Genomic DNA, 20020 nt, shown 5'->3' on the forward strand with positions numbered 1-20020 from the left:
AAACTCTGATTAGATGGGATCAAATTCGGAATTTATTTTATCAAAATCCATCGAGTAGTTTGGTCAAATCGGGTAAAGAATGGTTAACAATCTGCCTCGCATAAGATTTGCAGGGTGACCGCATATAAATTATAATAAACAGCATAAGACAGGATTAACTAAATGAAATTTATCGTTAAATTGAATAAAATTATTAATCATGACTTTGTATCGTGCAGTATTCGATAATTTTTTTTTAAAAAATGTAAATTACCCTAGATATAAAATTTTATATTCACTCCTTTTGTTATTTTCGAATGTATCCAATTCTGAACTTTGTGACCAGAAACCAAAAACCTCATAGAAAATGTTGTCTTTTCAAGGTTCCCAACACTTCAAGTCATGAAAACAATTAAAAATCATAATTTTTGAGCCTAAAATATCCAAATACAATTTTAATGGTTCAAATCTAATCCACACGCAAAGCCTGAATCAAAGCAAAGTCCAAATAACTTCGATTCGGATTGGGCTGCGTTATTTTTAAATTAGTTCGAAATCCGTGGAATTTGATACCGGAATTTTTCCTACGAGAATGGGATAAAAAGAAAGATAAGAAATCCTTCTTTTTTTTAACACTACCCCGCCGCTTCTTACTTTTTTTTCTTTTGTTTTTTTTTGGTACAATGGCTGCTCACACAGCTCTCACATGAGCACAGCCAACTACATCATTTTCAAGAAAACTATACAAAGCAGAAGAAACAGAGAACTGCTGGGTCTACAGACAATCTCTAGAATGATGAGCGACAATTGAGGTGACCCAATCCACAGCTTGATTCATCTTCCGAAAGACGTGCCTGATCTGGGCAACACGGCACTCCCGCAACAAATGTCGTGTGTCACTTAGGAGCAGGTACTCAACCTTCCTTCGCCCCTCCTCCCGTAAGCGCTCAATCAACGAGACTGAATCTTCCTCCAGAAAGATATAGCTGACTTCAAGTACGTATCTCGCATATAAAAGCCTCTTCCATGCGGCTCTGAGCCCTGCTCCAAAAACTGAACCCTTAAAGGAACGACATCCCTTGCAACAAGCAGTCTAGAGCAGTGGTTTCTGATTACAAATGCCACTCCTGCCCTTTTGTCCCTGGCAGACAAGCTTCCGTCAAAATTTATCTTACGATGATCAGGAGGTGGGGGCTAACTACCTCGCTGCTTCTTCGCCGTCCGATTACGAGGGGTCTCCCGGTACATCCGAACGGAGCCCCAGTGCTAGGTTGGTAGCCGGCGAGATCCGGATTCCAATTCCCAGACTATTCTATTCCACCATCATTCCACCGTTAATTATATTAGTTTTTTGAGGGGGACGCGACATCCGCACCGAGTCGTCCCAGATCCGCATTCCATTATTAAATGGCCTTCGGCAATCACCTCCGTTATCCCTTGATGCCAAGCAACGTTAGCGGAAACGCCTGAGCTGGAAAGTCAAAATTATTTTGCTAAAAGGTGGCATCAATGGAATACAGTCTCCTCGGCTTCGCACGATCCGCTTCCGTAAGCTACAAGCAACTCATAAGTTATTTCAACGTCAATATGGAAGTGCGTTTTTTTTTGTATAGCATTTTTAAAACACAAAGCTTATATCACTAGGTTTTTTGTTTTGGACGTCTGCACATGCCCAAATGTCACAGGAATTTTAGAAGCCCGAGATTTCGCACTCCAAGTTTGTCTTTGACTTTATGGCTAAAGACCGATCGGCCATTTCCAATCAATATTTTAAAATTTAAGAAGATTGACTTGCACTAAAGTAGAGAATTCATGAAAATTCATTTAAATTTCACTTTCATGTTTGCATTAAATAGATCGGCCTGCCTAGCATCTTTAGCTTCTTCTTTTTTTAATCCATTTATATTCTCCTATCCACAAATAGAGGTGCCGGGTTTGGCTACATCGAAGCCCAAATACAAAATAATTTTATTAGATCTAAGCCTAAACTAAATCCAATTAAAATCTATACCATACCCAACTTTGGACAATAAAAAAAATGGGTGCCGGGTCAAGTTTTTGGATAAAATCAGATATTTGACAATTATTTTACTAAACCATTGAACTATTTTTTTAAGTTATTTGATAGATCCAAAATACTCTCATATAATGCGAGGCACAAAAAAAAAAACAAAAAAATACAAAAAAATCTAAAATATAATATCTATTCAACAAATATTTTTATCAACAAGCTCCATATAAGATAAAGATAAAAAAAAAACGATCCTGGCTCATCCTACTGCAATCAAGCTCGATATAATATTAAATCTAATAAATATATTAAAAGGAACTAAGTGGCATGAATAAATGTTTGGCGGTAGGAGATAAAGAAAAAAAAAATATATAATATTAATTTGTAAAAATATAAAAATATATATGTTTGTATGTGACCATGTAACGGGTTTATATTTCAAGTTTTTGGGTATGTATATATTCAAACACGAACCTAGGTCTAATATTGGAATCTAAACTCAATCCAATAGCTTATCGGATCTATTTTCATACTCGAGTCCTATTTTTTGGATTTGTTCTAAATTAAGTTAATTGGTTATCAACTTTCATTAGTACCCTTAGCCACAAAGATTCAATCTCATCTATTAGTTATTTTATTATCTTTTTATTTCCTAACAATGCATTATGGTTGTATCTTTGATGTTTTTGAATGCTAACACAGCATCTTGACTCATTTGTTGACTCTATTATCTGTTTGGTATCACTGGAGCCAGGGGCGGCCCAAGCCTTAGGCGACCTAGGCGGTCGCCCAAGGCCCCGGCTCGAAGGAAGGCCCCCGCCAGACCGCAGACGCCGCAGACCACGACTCCTAGACTCCTAGTCCTAGCCTCCGGCTCCCAGCTCCCACACCCACAGTCCCACCCCTAGTTACAGCCTATAGTGTACGTAGAGCTTCTACAAGACGCTTGAGGTAGGGCCGCAGGAGCCAATGGCTACCTCGACAAGACGCCTGAGCTACTGAGGGTGTCTCACCGCGACGCCGTCCCGTGACCGGTGACTCCCGCCCCAATCCCATCGGCCATCGCCCATCATCCTTTTCTTTAAATTTAGTCATCATCCTCCTCCACAGCTCCACTCCTCCTCAATCCTCTTTTGCAGCTGAGCTCCTCTTCTACTGCTCTTAGTGCTCTACATGCTGCAAGTCTGCAACATCGACCCAAGCCTTTAAAGTTTAAAATCCTCTTCGCCAGCGAGGTCGTCTCCTCCGCCTCCCCACCCCACCTCCCCGGCATCCCGCGAGGCCGCGACCTCCTCACCTCCCTCCCGGCTGCCTGCAAGTCTTTGCCGCGCCAGCCGCCAGCAAGCCGGCGAGGTCGTCTCCTCTGCCTCCTCGGCATCCCCGCCTCCCCGGCATCCCGCGACCTCCTCGCCTCCCTCCCGGCTCCCGTCCGGCCGTCCCCTGACTCACGTTTGTGAGATTGCGACGGTGCGCCCCCATCTTTTTGATTTCTTCACGTCAGGTGATCAGGTCGTCAACCCGCCGGCTGCTGCATTTGAGTTGTAACTTGTAAGTCTCTCTCTGGCTTAAAGATGTTTGATGAAATGCCTAAACCAGTAAACCATATGTTATTTCTTCCTGTTTTTTAGGCAAAGGATGGGAAAGTTCATTAGATTCATTGCATTTATGATTTATATAAGAATATGAGATGAAGAATGATAGAAATCGAAAGAAAAACAAAGTTAAAATCAAAGCTGGTTGATGTCTAAGCATGATGGTTTAATTTTTTGGTTTGCTTGAAGAACTTCAAAGCTGCATTTTGTTTGCACAACATTTTGAGGTTCAGGATGGTAGATGTCAACCCAAGCACAACCAAGATCATGAGGTTGGGCTCCACATAATTAACAGTTTATCTTGCATCATAATGTGGTAAATGGTAATATAGGTATACCATATAGATCAGTTCACCAGAGGGTCTGGAAACCAGTAGTCAGGTGAATCACAATTCACACGGTATTGTCGCATGTGGGATCATGATTTATCCATGAGGTAATATAATTAATGGTTCTACATGGAAGTTGAAGCCACACTGCCACACCAATTTCCACATGAATTTCTGATTGAATGGGCTCCAGGTGCTGTTATACTAGGATAGTTTGATCCCCCTTTTATTCCAATAAAACTTCCTTCACTATTTTTTGTTTCTAAAGAAACATATTTTTTTAATTTATAATCTCCTGCTTCTAATTCCTCTAATTTTGTTAGAATTCCTATAATTTTGTTACAATTTTTCTCTTCTAATTTTGATTGTTGGTTTCATCTTACCGTTTTTGAATAGTTTGCATCTTGGGCGTGCTCGAATCTCGACGGTTGCGTCTTCGGTCTCTTCTTCAACTCCATCCGTCAGTCTCCGACACCGCTTGTCGGGGCTTGAGTTCGTTTTTCTTGACATTATCAAATTTTATCATTTTCGACTCTTTTATATTTTGATTTGTTTATAGTGATTGTCTTAATTGCTTTGCTTGATAATATAATTTTTAGATTCAAATGTCTAATAGAAAATATGAATGTGGATATTAAAAATTAAAAAAGAAAAGAAAAATCGAAAAACTCATTCAATCTCAAAAAGAAACTTTAGATAGTTTTATTGTCACAAACAAACAAAACACCACATCAAGTTTAACTCAGGAATTAGCAACAGAACAAGCACCCAAAATAGAGCTAGAGGATGACATGAAAAGAATGAAACAAAATGAGATTGACAACCATATTCATGGTGAAGAACACAATGAGAAATTAGAAGGAGATAGAATAAATAAGGATAGTGTAGAGCTTAATGAAACTAGCTCTATTTCTACAAACATATACGATCCTGGTCAATGAAAACAAATCGATACAAAGTTGAGAGATCTATTAGTGGAAAGAGGTCCAATTAGAGATTATGATCTTCATTTTCCGAGGGATGAAAATAATAGACACTTCTCTACGCTACATTACATTCGTAAATTACCTAATAGTGAAAAACATGATAGAAGATGGTTAGTGTATTCGAAGAATTTGGATAGGATATATTGCTTTTGTTGGAAATTATTTGATTCAACACCTAACATGAGTCACTTAGTCATTGAAGGAACTAGGAATTGGAAAAATGTAGGTGTTATACTCAAAAGTCATGAAATAACTAATGAATATATTACTAGCATGAATAAGTGGATTAATTTAGAAGTGAGATTGTTGAAAAATAAGACAATCGACAAAAGTTTCCAAGAACAAATAAACCAAGAGAAAGATCATTGAAAAAAAGTATTATTGAGAATTCTTGCTGTCGTAAAAAATCTCGCAAAAAATAATTTAGCATTTCGGAAAAAGAATGAAAAGATCTATCAAAACAATAATGAAATTTTTTTAAGTCTTATTGAAATGATTGCGGAATTTGATCCAGTAATACAAGAACATGTTCGACGCATTCAACATGGTGAAATTCACAATCATTATTTATGTCATAAGATTCAAAATGAATTGATTCAAATGTTAGCATTTGAAGTTAAAACTATAATAATTAAAAAGATTAAAGAAGTAAAATACTTTTCTGTAATACTTGATTGCACTCCTGATGCAAGCCATCAAGAACAAATGACTCTAGTTTTAAGATGTGTAGATATTTCAACAAGTCCAGTAAAAATAGAAGAATATTTTTTTAGAATTTTTAGAAGTAGATGATACATCTGGAAAAGGCCTTTTTGGTGCACTTATAAATATAATAGAAAAATATAAACTTAAGGTTAATGATATAAGAGGACAAGGGTATGACAACGGGTCTAATATGAAAGGAAAACATCAAGGTGTACAAAAAAGATTATTAGATATAAATCCTATAGCGTTTTACACACCATGTGGATGCCATAACTTAAATTTAGTATTATGTGATACTGCTAACTCATGTCCTAAGGCTATATCTTTTTTTGGAGTAATACAACGAATTTATACCTTATTTTCTTCTTCTACAAAACGATGGAAAATTTTACAAGATAATGTATCTACATTAACTCTTAAACCTTTGTCACATACACGTTGGAAAAGTCGTATTGAAAGTGTCAAAGCAATTAAATATCAAGCTCCTAAAATAACAGATGCCTTAGTTCAATTAGCGGAAACTAGTGAAGATCCTAAAATAAAGAGTGAAGCCATATGCTTAGCTACATATGAGATTAAAAATTTTGAATTCTTATCAGGCATGAATATTTGGTACGATATATTGTTTGCTGTTAACTCAGTTAGTAAGAACTTACAATCTGAAGACATGCATATTGATGTTGCTATAGATCAATTAAAAGGTCTTCTTTTTTATTTGAAAAGTTATAGAGAAAAAGAATTTATGAATGCTTTGAATTCATCTAAAGAAATTGCGAATAAAATAAAAATAGAACCTACATTTTGTGAAAAATGTGTGATCCGTAGAAAAAAATAATTTGATAAAAATACTGATGATGAGATAACAAGATCAGCTGAAGAATCTTTTAGAATTGATTACTTTTTATATATAGTAGATCAAGCTATTTCTTCAATTCAAAATAGGTTTGAACAATTCACCATATATGAAGATGTTTTTGGTTTTTTGTTTAATTTTAGAAAGTTAAAATCTTTGAATGAAGAAAATTTGAAAAAGTGTTATCTTAATCTTGAAAACTTTTTAAAGCACGGTGAATATTCTGATATTGATGGTCTTGATCTGTTTTCGGAGTTAAATGTTTTAAAAGAAGTTTTACAAATAGAAACTAGTACCCCTATTGATACTTTAAGTTTTATTAAAAAAACAGATTCTTTTTCAAATGCATGCATTGCTTACAAGATATTGTTAACAATACCTGTAACAGTTGCTTCTGTTGAAAGAAGTTTTTTCCAAATTAAAGTTGATAAAATCTTATTTGCGGTCAACTATGTCCCAAGAAAGATTAAATGGATTAGCTATATTATCGATTGAAAATAGTATTTTAATGAATCTTGAGTACAAAAATTTGATTAGTAATTTTGTATCTCAAAAAGCTAGACGGATTATTTTTAAATAAATTTTTAAAGTATTTTACACTTATTAATAATTTATTATTATTATTATTATTTTTAAAAAGGCCTCTCTTAGTAACCTCGTCTTAGGCCCCCAAATACATTGGGCCGCCCCTGACTGGAGCAGAAGCTCCTGCCACCATTGGCCATGCATGAGAAGGAATTATTCCCTCTGGGTTCAGGCAAAAGTTAATTTTCCCAGTGGCAACCAACCACGCGACACCAAAAAAAAGCAGTAAGCGATGATGCACTTCATGCACGTATCATCCGCTGGAATATGGAAGGCATGGGAATCGTAGCGGCCAAGAAAGAAAGCACATGCTCTTGACTTCCAATTGTTATCCGTTCACACTTTAAGCGAGAGGGACGTGTTACATTTTAAACTCGCAAACCATTGCTATCTCCCTTAGTTAATATATAAGCTTGCAAGTTTTTTCTATCGTAATACAAAAAAAAATCATTTTTCTGGGATTAAATTTTTCTTTTTTCACCCGTACTTTTCCTTATCTAAGTCAAGATAATATTTTCTGGAAGGACTTAAAGTTAATTAGGGTAATAAAAAGCCATTGCCGGCCTAAATCCATGCATCTCGGTTTCTATATGAAATTCGGACGGTCAAACAAGCGCCGGTTACGGCTTCTCTCCCTGTGTATCTCGGGTACAATTTTCTCTCTCCTTTTAATGCTGATAAAATGTCCATCCCCCCTTTATGATCTGGCCAACGACAAGCCATCCACCCAGGGGCGGGCGCTGACATCAAAGCGATCCTGCTGGAATTTATTTATTTATTTTTCCTCTGAGGAACCGCTGGAACCGTTTAAAGACGAAAGACGTTCTGCAAGGAGATCACAACGAAATCCCTTTTTATTATAGACAAATCGGAAAACCACGAAGAACTCGACGGACGGCTTCAGAGTCCCAGAGGACTGCCGCCAACCAAACAAACGAACAAAAATTAAAGAACAAGCCGATCAGCGACCGGGCCCCTCCTTCCAATCCCACGCTTCCACCTCCAAAAGCCTCCTCTCCTCTCTGTCCACCTCACCTCACGAAGCCCCCCTCAGATTCCACTCCTCCGATCCCCGATCCTTCACCATCCTCTTCCTCTCACCAGCCCAATCATCCCTGAGAGAAACCCCCCATTCCTTTTCCGTCTACTTTCCAGCAAAGCATTTTTTAGCACTTTTCTATAAGTTTATATTCCGCCCTCAATGCCAGTGGTCTAAGTTTCCCTCACTCCTCACCGCCTTTCCACCGCCTTCCCATCTCCATCCTATATTTCCTTTCCGTCATTTTCTAACCTAGTCCAACGTTCAACTCCTTCCCTCTCTCTCTCTTAACCGAACTCTTACTCTTCTTCCACAAAACCCTCTCCCCTTCTTTTTTTTAGCCCCCTCACCCCTGAGAGGCGCCGTAGACCACAAAACCCCGCCTATCTCCCCTCCGGTCAAAAGATTAGTTAATCCACCGCGAATCAACCCCCCAAACCGCGTCGTGCTCATCAACCTCCATCATCCTAATATCTTCTGACATAAAAAGAATGCCATCCCTTCTCTTCTCCGTCATCTATCCTGGCTAGAGTAATTGGAGAGTGTCGCGTCCGGTTCGACCACCACAACTTGCCGTTTCTAACGTCGTGTCAGGGCTAATCGACGGTTTTGGGGGGATGATGAGGATGGTTCCCGGGGAGCGAGAGGGCGTCGCGAGCCTTGTGGCCGCGCGGCGGTCGCTGCGGGCGAGCCTGGACAAGTCGCGGGCGCTGTCGGCGGCGCTGGCCCGCACCGGCCCCCGCCTCGACGAGATCCAGCAGCGCCTCCCCTCCCTCGAGGCCTCCGTCCGACCGATCCGTGCCCACGGCGACGCCCTCGCTGCCGTCGGCGGCCACATCCACCGCGCCGTCGGCCCCGCCGCCGCCGTCCTCAAGGTGTTCGACGCCGTTCACGGCCTCGAGCGGCCCCTCCTCTCCGATCCTGGCGCCGACCTCCCCGGCTACCTCTCCGTCCTCAAGCGCCTCGAGGAGGCTCTCCGCTTCCTCTCCGACAACTGCGGCCTCGCCATCCAGTGGCTCGACGACATCGTCGACTACCTCGACGATCACTCCGTCGCCGACCCCCGCTTCCTGTGCACTCTCAAGACCTCCATCGCCGCTCTCAAGACCTCCTCCTCCCCCCTCGACGGCGGCCTCCTAGACGCCGCCCTCGACAAGCTCGAGGCCGAGTTCCGGCGCCTCCTCTCCGACCACAGCACTCCCCTCCCCATGCCCTCCTCCGCCGCCGGCGACATTGCCAACGGCGGTGGCGCCGTCATCGCCCCCGCCCCTCTTCCGGTCCCGGTCATCCACAAGCTGCTCGCCATCCTCGAGCGCATGACCGCCAACAACCGCCTCGACCGCTGCGTCGCCGCCTACGTCGACGTCCGCGGCTCCAACGTCCGCGCCAGCCTCCGCGCCCTCGACCTCGACTACCTCGAGATCACCCCGGCCGAGTTCGACGACGTCCAGAGCATCGAGCCCCACATCGACCGCTGGGGCCGCCACCTCGAGTTCGCCGTCAAGCACCTCTTCGAGGCCGAATACAAGCTCTGCGCCGAGGTCTTCGAGCGCGCCGGACCTCCCGACGCCTGGGCCGCCTGCTTCGCCGAGATCGCCGCCCAGGCCGGCATGCTCGCCTTCCTCCGCTTCGGGAAGACCGTCGCCGAGGCCAAGAAGGACCCCATCAAGCTGCTCAAGCTCCTGGACATCTTCAACTCCTTGAACAAGCTCCGGCTGGACTTCAATCGGCTCTTCGGTGGGAAGGTCTGCGTCGAGATTCAGAATCTCACCAGGGATCTCATCAAGAGGGTGATCGATGGCGGCTGTGAGATCTTCTGGGAGCTTCTGGTTCAGGTGGAGCTACAGAGGCAGAGTCCGCCGCCCTCCGATGGTGCCGTTCCGAGGCTGGTGAGCTTCATCACGGATTACTGCAACAAGCTTCTCGGCGAGGACTATCGCCCGATTCTCACTCAGGTACTGATCATTCATCGGAGCTGGAAGCAGGAGAAGTTCCAGGAGAGGCTACTGACCGATGCGATTCACAATATTGTCAAGGCCCTGGAGGCGAATTTCGAGACTTGGTCCAAGGGCTACGAGGACACGACCCTCTCCTTCCTCTTTATGATGAACACCCACTGGCATTTCTACAAGCACTTGAAAGGGACCAAGCTCGGGGAGTTGTTAGGGGATGCATGGCTGAGGGAGCACGAGCAGTATAAGGAGTACTATGCTGCCTTTTTCTTGAGGGAGACCTGGGGAAAGCTTCCATCTTTGTTGAGTAGGGAAGGCCTTATTTTGTTTTCCGGAGGAAGGGCCACGGCCCGAGATTTAGTGAAGAGGAGGTTGAAGGCTTTCAACGAGACATTTGATGAGTTGTATCAGAAGCAGTCGAATTGGGTCATATCGGACAAAGACTTGAGGGAAAAGACTTGCCATCTCGTGGTGCAGGCGATCGTTCCCGTGTACCGGAGCTATATGCAGAACTATGGCCCTCTGGTGGAGCAGGATGCCAGTGCGAGCAAGTATGCCAAGTACACGCCCCAGACGTTGGAGAAGATGCTGACATCTCTCTTTCATCATAAGCCCGGGAAGTCTGCAAGCTTTAGGGTTAGGCACTCCAATGGAAAAGTTGACAGCGTCATGGCCAGCCAGTTTCGATCTGCTTCAACTGTAATGTGATACAAGGCCTCCCTGGCTATCCTGAAGGGAAAGGGACTCCCTGTTTACGCGCCAGTCCAAAAGAAATGGATTGTGCGGCAATTGGTGTTCGGACACTGGTTGTGTGTGCATATACTGCTACCTGAAGAGCTGGCATGGATGGGCGGCTTTACGTGAAATTTATTCAAATGATTAGCGGGGATTTTTCAAAGACTAACCACAGTGGAAACACGAGAAGAAGCGTTCCCTGCATGGCCCTTTGGGTGCCGAGAGCAGCCACATACGAGCATAAGCTTCTCAAGAGCAAAATTTTATAGAGGGTGGTTTTGGGATTGGTTCCTCAGCACATTTCTGGTAGAAATTATTATTCCCTCCTTTAAGTACCGTATTTTGACTCTTACTGTTCTCCCTACATGTAACACCTTAGGTTGTACTCATTCATTTTAGGCATTTAGGATGGGAAGAGCTAGAACGTGTACTGTTCTCTTAGATATATGTAAATTCGTTCGATTGAGTTGCATATTAAAAAAAATCCCCTTTTTTTCTTCTTAAACATCTGTCGTTACTAAGCTGCTCTGGATTTTGGGAGCTGTCATACATGCATAATTCCGTGTCTAAAGAAGGTGAACTTCAAAATGAAAATTGATTATAATATCCATATGTAGCTATCTTCTTTTTTTTTTTTCTGTTAAGTCCTCATCTTCATTTATTATGTTTTGCATTTGTCCTCCATTTCTCATGATGAAGGTGATGCTACAATTCTTGCTGCTGGTTTATGTGTTAAATTATTTGTTTGAAATTCTTTGCATACACTTCATTCACATCCTTGCTTGTAGCAGGCTTTGTTTCAAATCAGTGCAAATGAAATGTTTTATAATTATGCATAGTGGAAACACATAGATTTCAACATGTTCAATTTCATGTGTTGAAATTGTGGTTCGTGACATCTAAAAACATTTAGAACTCCCCTAGTAACAGAGAGCTCCCAAGTTGAGTTAAACCTAATGACCTTTTTTGGTTTCAAAAATTGTAAGACTTGACCATAGATTAACTCTATTTATAGATTTCTCGTTGCTGTTTGTGTTATAATTCAATTATTAGAATAAGGAAAACCCTTTCTTGCAGGGATCTTTCCTGAAATTCTTGTGGAATCTTTTTTATGCTCTTATAGGTTTCTTTTCATGGTAATTTAAATAAAGTATACTTGAAGTAAGATATAGATCATATTTGTAGGGTTCAAAAGGTCCAACTGCATATGTTGGGCTGACATCGTAAGGAATGTAGACAAGCAGAAAGCTCCCAACATGCCAAAGGGCCTTGCCATCTTGAGCTAAACCAAAGTCTTTCTTCTAATGCTTTATGTATGAATTACTATGCAGACTTACTTTGCCCATCCTTTTGCTTTAATATTCAAAAATCAAAAATCAAATATGCCTAGAAGAAGTCTGATTTCTGACCCACCACCCACATGGTGCCATCCACAGCCATTTTCATCGCCCAAAATTTAAAGGTAGAAGGCTTTGTGACCTTCTCACACTACAAAGAACATACTTATGGAATTAGGAATCAGGGTTTTGAATGCTCCTGACCTCCACCTATTTCCTCTCAACACGGAAAATAGGCCCTACATTTCATTCCCAACCCAACCACTTTCAAGAAGCTAGTTTCAAGCTCGAAAATAATCAACATAAAAGCACCTAAATCTTGGATTTTTGTCAAGATTAAGTAGTTGTCTATGCTATTGAGATAGGCATATCATCAGTTTGTTGAGAGGCCTCATAAGCTTGTCATTTTGAACACATTTGACTAGTTATCTGTGGAGACATGAGCTAGTTATCTCTAAGAATAGGCAACGTAAATGTAGCTTCTCAATCTTAAACTTCATTAAAACACCACGATGTATAGGGAACGGAACAATGTGACCCAGAACAGGTAAATTATCAGTAAGGGGAGGGATAACCAAACCAGCATAATGATGTAGTAATTTATGTTGGCATTTCTGATAAAATTTCCGTTCAGGCTATCACTTATTTGTTTGCAAATCTGAGTTGTACTTTTTCTTTGACAGAGAGAAAATTCTGGCTGCTAGCCTTTTTTATATGTATATATGCATAGCACTTGCATTTGTATGGTCGGGCTAGCACCTCTTAAGAAGAGAAAAAAATCTGCCCTTAAATTGTCCCTTCTGGTTAAAGAGAGGCAGCAGGATCTGTTAGATCTTAGATGCTTAAATGATGTTTAACTTTTCTTTTCCTCCTTCCCTTCCTTGGCCGAAGGACCTTAATCACTGCTTGGCCCTTGTAGTCCCCATATTCAACTACCCTGCTCTCCCATCACTCATTTAAACTCACCTCTGTCCCTCTCATCACCCCCTCTTCTTTACATCCTTGGAGATCAGATGACGGGAGTAGCCAATGGGAAAAAAAAGAAAGAAAAAGAAGAGGGGGTTGTTTTGGGGGGGGGGGGGGGGGGGAAGGGAACAGGATTGGGAAGAGATAATAGGAAAGGGATCTATAGGGGAGATGGGGGAAATTGAGGAGAAGAGGGATGGCGTGAGAGGAGATGGAAACAGTGGGGACTATGGGTGAAAGAAGAGACACTAAGTGAAGGGATCTAATTATTTCTGTCGCAACCCTATGTATAAACGTTTAAGAGGGGATGCTGCCACCTGTAAGAAGCTTATGCCAATTCTCTCTCTCTCTCTCTCTCCCCCCACAAACATGTGCATATTGTGTATGTCTACAACTCTACATGCATGTGCGCATGCAAAAATTTTAATTCTTTGTAATTTTCATTTTTTTGGCTCTTATACATGTGTTTTGAAAGCAGCATGTATTTTGATGTCTTTGCAAATTGGAGGTCTTATTTTTATTCGAGGGTTTTAAGAAATGCTAATTTGTTGTCTAATCTCTAAATAACTTACTCTCATAGATAAGATTAGAAAGAGTAATGAAAGTTCAGGTTTCATATGATTTGCCTGTCTTTGCCTCTTTGGTTTGTCAAATGCACTTAGATGCACTTATGCTCATGTTGAAGCAAGTCATGCTACCTTATTGGAAATTATGTGATAAGGTTGATAAGCATGCTGTTCTGCAGTCCTTGTCTTGAGGTTCACTTAGATTATGCAGTTTTATAAATCTGAACAGAAGAAACTGTACTTTAAACTTTTGAAAAAATCACTAGCCTGTTCTTCTTGGGCTGCATGTCGTTGACAAGGGCTTAAAGACTGACATAACAGAGTTTGAACCCTTGAAACCATCCAACAATGGCATCATGTAAGATGGATAGATGCTTGTTGTGGTCTTTAGCTTTAATGGGCGCGGGCTTCATTCTAATGACCATCTATCAGAAGTTTCAATATTGTCACCCTTCCAGTAACTTAATGTCATATTTTCAGGTGGGGCTCGGAAGCTCAAAAGAAATTTGGTTATGATAACTGTACTTCTTAATTCTGAAAAGCTTATTGAATTTGATTATGATGCCTCTTTTTATTATTAAGACCTATTTCATGTTAAAGAGTGGGAGATGATTTGTTAATGCATAGTTTAAATAATACAGCATCCAATTATTTAACCTGTAGTGTTCAGTTTTATGCAATCAATCATGTTCAAACATATCAGAAGTCATGAAGTTAATCCCTGTATCTTGAACTTGAATGTACTTGTGAGCTTGTTTGTATTGCCAGCCAAGTTTTTCTGTATGATACTTCCCATACGAATGGGAAGATTTGGAGAAGCAAAGCAGGTCAGAGTTCAAGTTCGGAATATCTGACGTCGCTTTGTTATATCGAACTCAGTATCCTAAAGAATATGAGACTGTTGGAGCAGTGGCATATGATGTTTCGTTCATCCCTTTCTCTGCTCAGAACCTTCCACCTGTATGGATAAATATCACACAGATATGGTTATAAATCTGTAAGACTCACATGTCTGTTGAATTTGAAGACCCATGTTTTGGATTAGCGGATGTCCATGTCCATGCAGCCCACCCTTGTACGGCTTGTGTGTCCATATTGTATGAGGAGTGCGCACTGCTGGTGCACCCTTAGCTTTTCTCTCTCTCTTTTTTTAGACTCTTATGTAGTAATCATACTAGTGCAATCAGGAATCTTGTCCCTAGGGTGCCCATAGATACAATAATTTGAATGAAACCAGCAAACTTTTTTCCCAATCTCATTATGTGCATGGATTGTGGCCTTTTGGTTGGATCTTTCTGCTGTCAATGATTGTTGAGGTTGACTTGATTGGTTTGTTGGTTTTTTTGTTTTTCTTTTTTGAAGCTGCACAATGCAAAATATATTAGATTTTACCTAATTTTTTTCCCACTTCAAATTCTTGACATGATTGCCTTGTTGCTATCATCTCTCGCATATCTGTTTATCATGACATTGCTTCTTTCTTTATCTTTAATAGTAGAAAAGATGACAAGAAATATATGCGGAGGAATTTGCTATGTTGGAATCTTATAGAAATTTTTTGCATAGATCTGCTGAAGCCTTCCTTGTATGTCCTTCATGTGATCCTGATAGGAAAATTACTGTTAAGTCGGAAACAATGAAACTTTACCTCAATTTATTGTTGTTTCCCATAAATCATTTCACTCATCTACCCCTTGTGCTGAAGTTTTTGTCTTCATCTTTTAAAAAAATTGTTTTAATAAATATTCATCACTCTTGACATTTACCCATGTTCTGTGGCTCTGCTAGAAAGCTTGTATATTAAACTCTGTGTGCTTGAATGGATCGGCTGAAACAAGATCGGGACAATATGCCATTAATTACCAGCACTTCTTCCTTTGTCATCTATCATTTTTTAGCTCCAAACAGGTTGTTACTGGCAAAGATGGTGTACCTAGGTAAAATCAAAAACTAGTCATTTGCACATCATCTTTAATGTGAAGTTCCTTTTCTTTTTTTCTCCATCTTTTCTATATGCCAAGCGATGATATCAAAACTATCATCTTCCTGTCATTTTTTTCATTTGTCAAGCTTTTTCTTCATATGCATTCATAACTGACAGGGTACAAGGCAAAATATATGGTTTACTATCATAGCTTATTGATTTTAGCATTTCGTTCCTTACATGGGGTTTCTGATAGAGAAATTTTAGGTAAATTTGCATTTGACAAATTCCTCGCAATGCATTGTCAAAGAACTTGACTTGCTTTGGTGATAGAATGATTTCTCTCATGACAATCATGCCATCTTATGGAATTTCTCTTCAGTGATGTAGCCATTGGTGATAGGGACCATGACCAGGCAATAAGATGGCATGATTGTCATGAGAGAAATCATTTGTTCGTATGGGTGACACCAGTTTAGGTTGACCTGCCGTCTCTCCAGACTTGTTCTATTCCTACTCTGCTGATTAATAATTCGATAGTTTCAACTGTTCCCCAATGGGAAGCAATGGTTATGTTCTACAGCAGCACCTTGGTTAGCTTTGTATGACCATGTTCTTGCTTTTTGGTAATGCAAGTCTCTTCCGTATTGCTTGAAGCCTCTCTGTCTGATTTTTTTTTTTTTATACGGTGGAAATGTGCCAGTCTTTATAAATATTTTAAATGTTTACTACTGTTGTTGGAAGGCTTTTGAGAAATCAAGCCATCCTTAACATTCTTGCGATGATGCATTTGTCAAATGTAAACCTTGTCCAGGTCATCACCTTTTGTTACTCAAGTTTTTGCTTACCCCTAGTGTTGTTATAGCTTAAAAAAAAAATACAGGTATTTTGGTACCTATTTGCACGAGAATGTTCGCTTCCAGAGCTTATATTTTCTCATGTCGATACTTTTTCTTGTTTACGCTTGCAGAAGGAAAATACTTTTGAGGCGCCCGTTTCACATACACGAAGAAGTCATTTGGCCTACAGCTGCTGATTTGGCAACTCAGTAATCAACAAACCCTCCAACCTCTGTGTTTGGCAACAAATCTAATGAGCTGTATCACTCCTCTCTTGGATCATGGCAAGAGAATCGTTCATGTGCATATAATCGGAGCCCCTTGGCGTTACTCGTTATAGAATTAGAAGGTAATGCCAGTGAGTTACTACTTCTCATTTTAGATCGGACATGCCTTTTTTTTTTTTCTGTTTTGGTTTGCTCGTCAATCTCGCCATCAATGATTCCCGAATTCAATTATGTGGATGTTGGATCAATTTCTACTGTCAATATAGCTGTTATATTACTGAAGACGATATGCTGAGCCTGCCAGTGAATATGGCTGTTCTATTTGAACTTTTGTGGGAGTTAAAGCATCAGTCTGCACAGTGGCATTAACTTGGATGAGTTAGGATTTCCATTCCATCAGGTACTGAAATAATACAGCAGTAATTTCATGCGATGTCAGTTTTCCATTTTATAATTCGTCCTTCATAATGCTCGGCACATAAAAGAGAGGCTTTGCTTCATAGATTCCAAGACAGGCATCTTCTGCTGCAGCAGTTCCTGAAGTTTGGGAAGAGATCTGCTTCCAGATGTTATGAGTAATGATCAGCCAATTTGAGATTGGACTGATATCAGCTAAATTTTTCAATAATTATTGAAAAATTTGAGGTTGTACTGGCCAACTGTTCGATCGCATTTTGACTTCCTAAAACCTTCCCAAATCTGAACCCATTGATACCAGTCATGTATGGACTCGTGTTCATAATCTCGTCCAATAAGTGTGAACCCATTGATACCGGTCATGTATGGACTCGTGTTCACAATCTCGTCCAATAAGTGTGACAGAAATTATGTAACAAAACAACAAAAATGAGAATTAATAATCACTTGTTCTATAATTTTTACCTTTTTTTTTTTTTTTTTTTTTGGTATATCGACTGTTGATGCTGCTCTCGTATTTGCATCACTATAAAAAATATCAAGAAGACTACGTAGAAGATGTGCCTGACCTGTTTTTTTTTTTTTAACAGCAGCAACGAGTGATTGAGAAGTTGATTTAACATATAATTTATTCACATTTCACCACATAATCCGATGTGGTAGATGGTGGAACCCTGGATGCTGTCGGGTAAAGCAACGCCAGCATCTGCCGTTTTACTAGATCATAATAGATTCGTATCCAAGACTTTTCGGCACGCTCTTATGCAAAAGTCCAATGTCTTCCCAGGTCGGCAATCGTACCATGTTGGCCGAAAAATATCTCACCATCTGCAAGGTGGATTCAGCCCCCCTTCCCTTATCTCCACCCCAACAAAAAGAGGCAGGCTCCAAATTTCCCAGCTGCATCGATGCCCACGAAAGTCCCACCTATTTTGTTCTACGATGATACTGGGCTGATGGGCCCACGGCAGGCCATCTTACCCTCCTCATCGATCCCATCGAATACTTCGAAAGTTTCCAGGAACTGGGAACGGTCCTCCAGCTGCTGCTGCGGTGGAGACCAAGCGGACATCGTGCTGCAAGATATTATGTGCACGATTTCCTTCGCAACCCAGATCTAAATCATGTAATAAAAATCCAAATAAAATTATAGAATTTGAATATTAGAATAAAGTAGAAATTAATTTTTGAAGAATTAAAATATTTTTATTTTTTTAATTGACAATTAGAATAGAATGGAAATGAAACCATCTCTAACGAAATGATTGGAATGGAAGTCACTCGCCCCAGAGTCCAATTGCTTTGTTTACTTGGATGCACTTGAGGTGGTCCCTGATGGATGAACATAACATAATGTCCCGAGACCACTGGAATTGATCAATTGTTGCTCCTATGGGCACTTGACAAGTTTTGCTACCTACCCTTGGAACATGTCAAACCAATAGACGCTGTAACGGCTCAGTAGGACTTTTAATACATATATATTCAAATGTCTCACCCACCTTGCAGGCTTGCACGCTTTTCTTTTTTTTTTCCTGTTTTCTGCCGCGAGAAATAAAATTTTATCCCAAACTATGGGTCAGACTTCAAAAATCAGAGTTCACAACTTATTTTCGGTTTGCAGCCTTATCTTCTATCATGACATCTTTTCAAGATAATTTCACACAATTTTCATTTTTATTTATGTACCTACACATTGGTTTTCCCTGACCAAGTCCATTCCCCATTTTTCAGTCTCCCTGGTACCATCAATCTTATCCTTTTTAATAAGTTTCCATGCAATCTTATCAAATTTTGACTCCAAGACATACTTAATGGTTAGATAGCACATTAACGTGTTCTCCTTAACTGCCACACCATCCAATTCCTCAATCCTAGTTGATTGTCAGCCCTATCGTTATCCTCAAGTTTACACGGCAATGGAAACCTCAACCTCTTTGAAAATAGGTTAGCCAACATAAGTCCGTCTTGGACGTTTGCACCGGACTTTGAATCTATACGTTTACACCAGACTTTGATCTTTCTTGCAGCAGGCGGGATCATTCCAAGTCTGTATACCTTCTTAAAAAATATATTTTTTTTATTTAGTTGATTTTTTAAAAAAATATTTTTTTATAAAAATAAGATTCTCATATTTTTTTTAAAAAAGAATAACTCAAAAATTACTTTTCTATCCATTAGAAATTGAGATTTTTTTTTTCTCCTTTAATAGATATTTCACATAACTCTTCTACAAGCCCAACCAAATATAAACACCTCTAGAACATATTCTTTTTTTATGGTCAGCCAAATATGTCAAAATTATTTTTTCAAGCATCATATTTTTAGAAATTAACTTCTCAAAAAAAATATTTGGATAAAAAAATCTTTTAGCGGACTAAATGAACCTTAAGAGAAAAAAAAAAATCTTGAAAGCCCAGAAGAAAGCTGCCCATTTCCATCTCCACCACTATAGTTTGGTCACAACTCACAACTACGTAAGAAGGTGGCCAAGGATCCCAATGGATGTCACACCGGCGAGAATACAATACCCACAAGAGAAAATACCTTCGTATATAACAGCAGAAAGCATCCTCGATTCAGAAGGGAAGTTTTAAGTCCAGCAAGCAGAAAGACGTACCATGGGTGAGAATATTCCAATTAACTACGATTCCGTCGACACGCCCATCCTTTTCGATGCGGACGCCACATGCATGCATGTAACGCAGTGCGTCTGGACAAAACAACACCCACCTTATCCTTCCTAACCTAGCTACAGGGCACCCGTTAATTCCCATGTCCATCCATCCATCCATTCGTCCCAGCTCCTTCGCAGTACCTTCTTTTGAATAATTAAGTAGCTGCAAATTAACCATAATATCTTCTTTCCCTTCCATGGAAGTGGGAGTTAGCTAGTTCAGTTTCATGCATGGATAATAACCTGCTGATTCATGAGGTACATCAAAATTCTCATGCAACGAATGGCTTATATTTTTTAT

General features: G+C 40.2%; 1 protein-coding gene across 1 annotated transcript; it reads left to right on the top strand.

Moving 5' to 3' along the window:
- Positions 1-7917: 7917 nt before the first annotated feature.
- LOC103714092 (exocyst complex component EXO70A1-like) lies at positions 7918-16952 on the top strand. Its single transcript, XM_008801227.4, has 2 exons — positions 7918-11072; positions 16530-16952. The coding sequence occupies exon 1, from the start codon at positions 8697-8699 to the stop codon at positions 10737-10739; it is 2043 nt and encodes a 680-aa protein (XP_008799449.2). The 5' UTR covers positions 7918-8696; the 3' UTR covers positions 10740-11072; positions 16530-16952.
- Positions 16953-20020: the final 3068 nt, after the last annotated feature.

This window comes from Phoenix dactylifera, chromosome 7 (genome assembly GCF_009389715.1).
Source record: "Phoenix dactylifera cultivar Barhee BC4 chromosome 7, palm_55x_up_171113_PBpolish2nd_filt_p, whole genome shotgun sequence".
Classification (NCBI taxonomy): domain Eukaryota; kingdom Viridiplantae; phylum Streptophyta; class Magnoliopsida; order Arecales; family Arecaceae; genus Phoenix; species Phoenix dactylifera.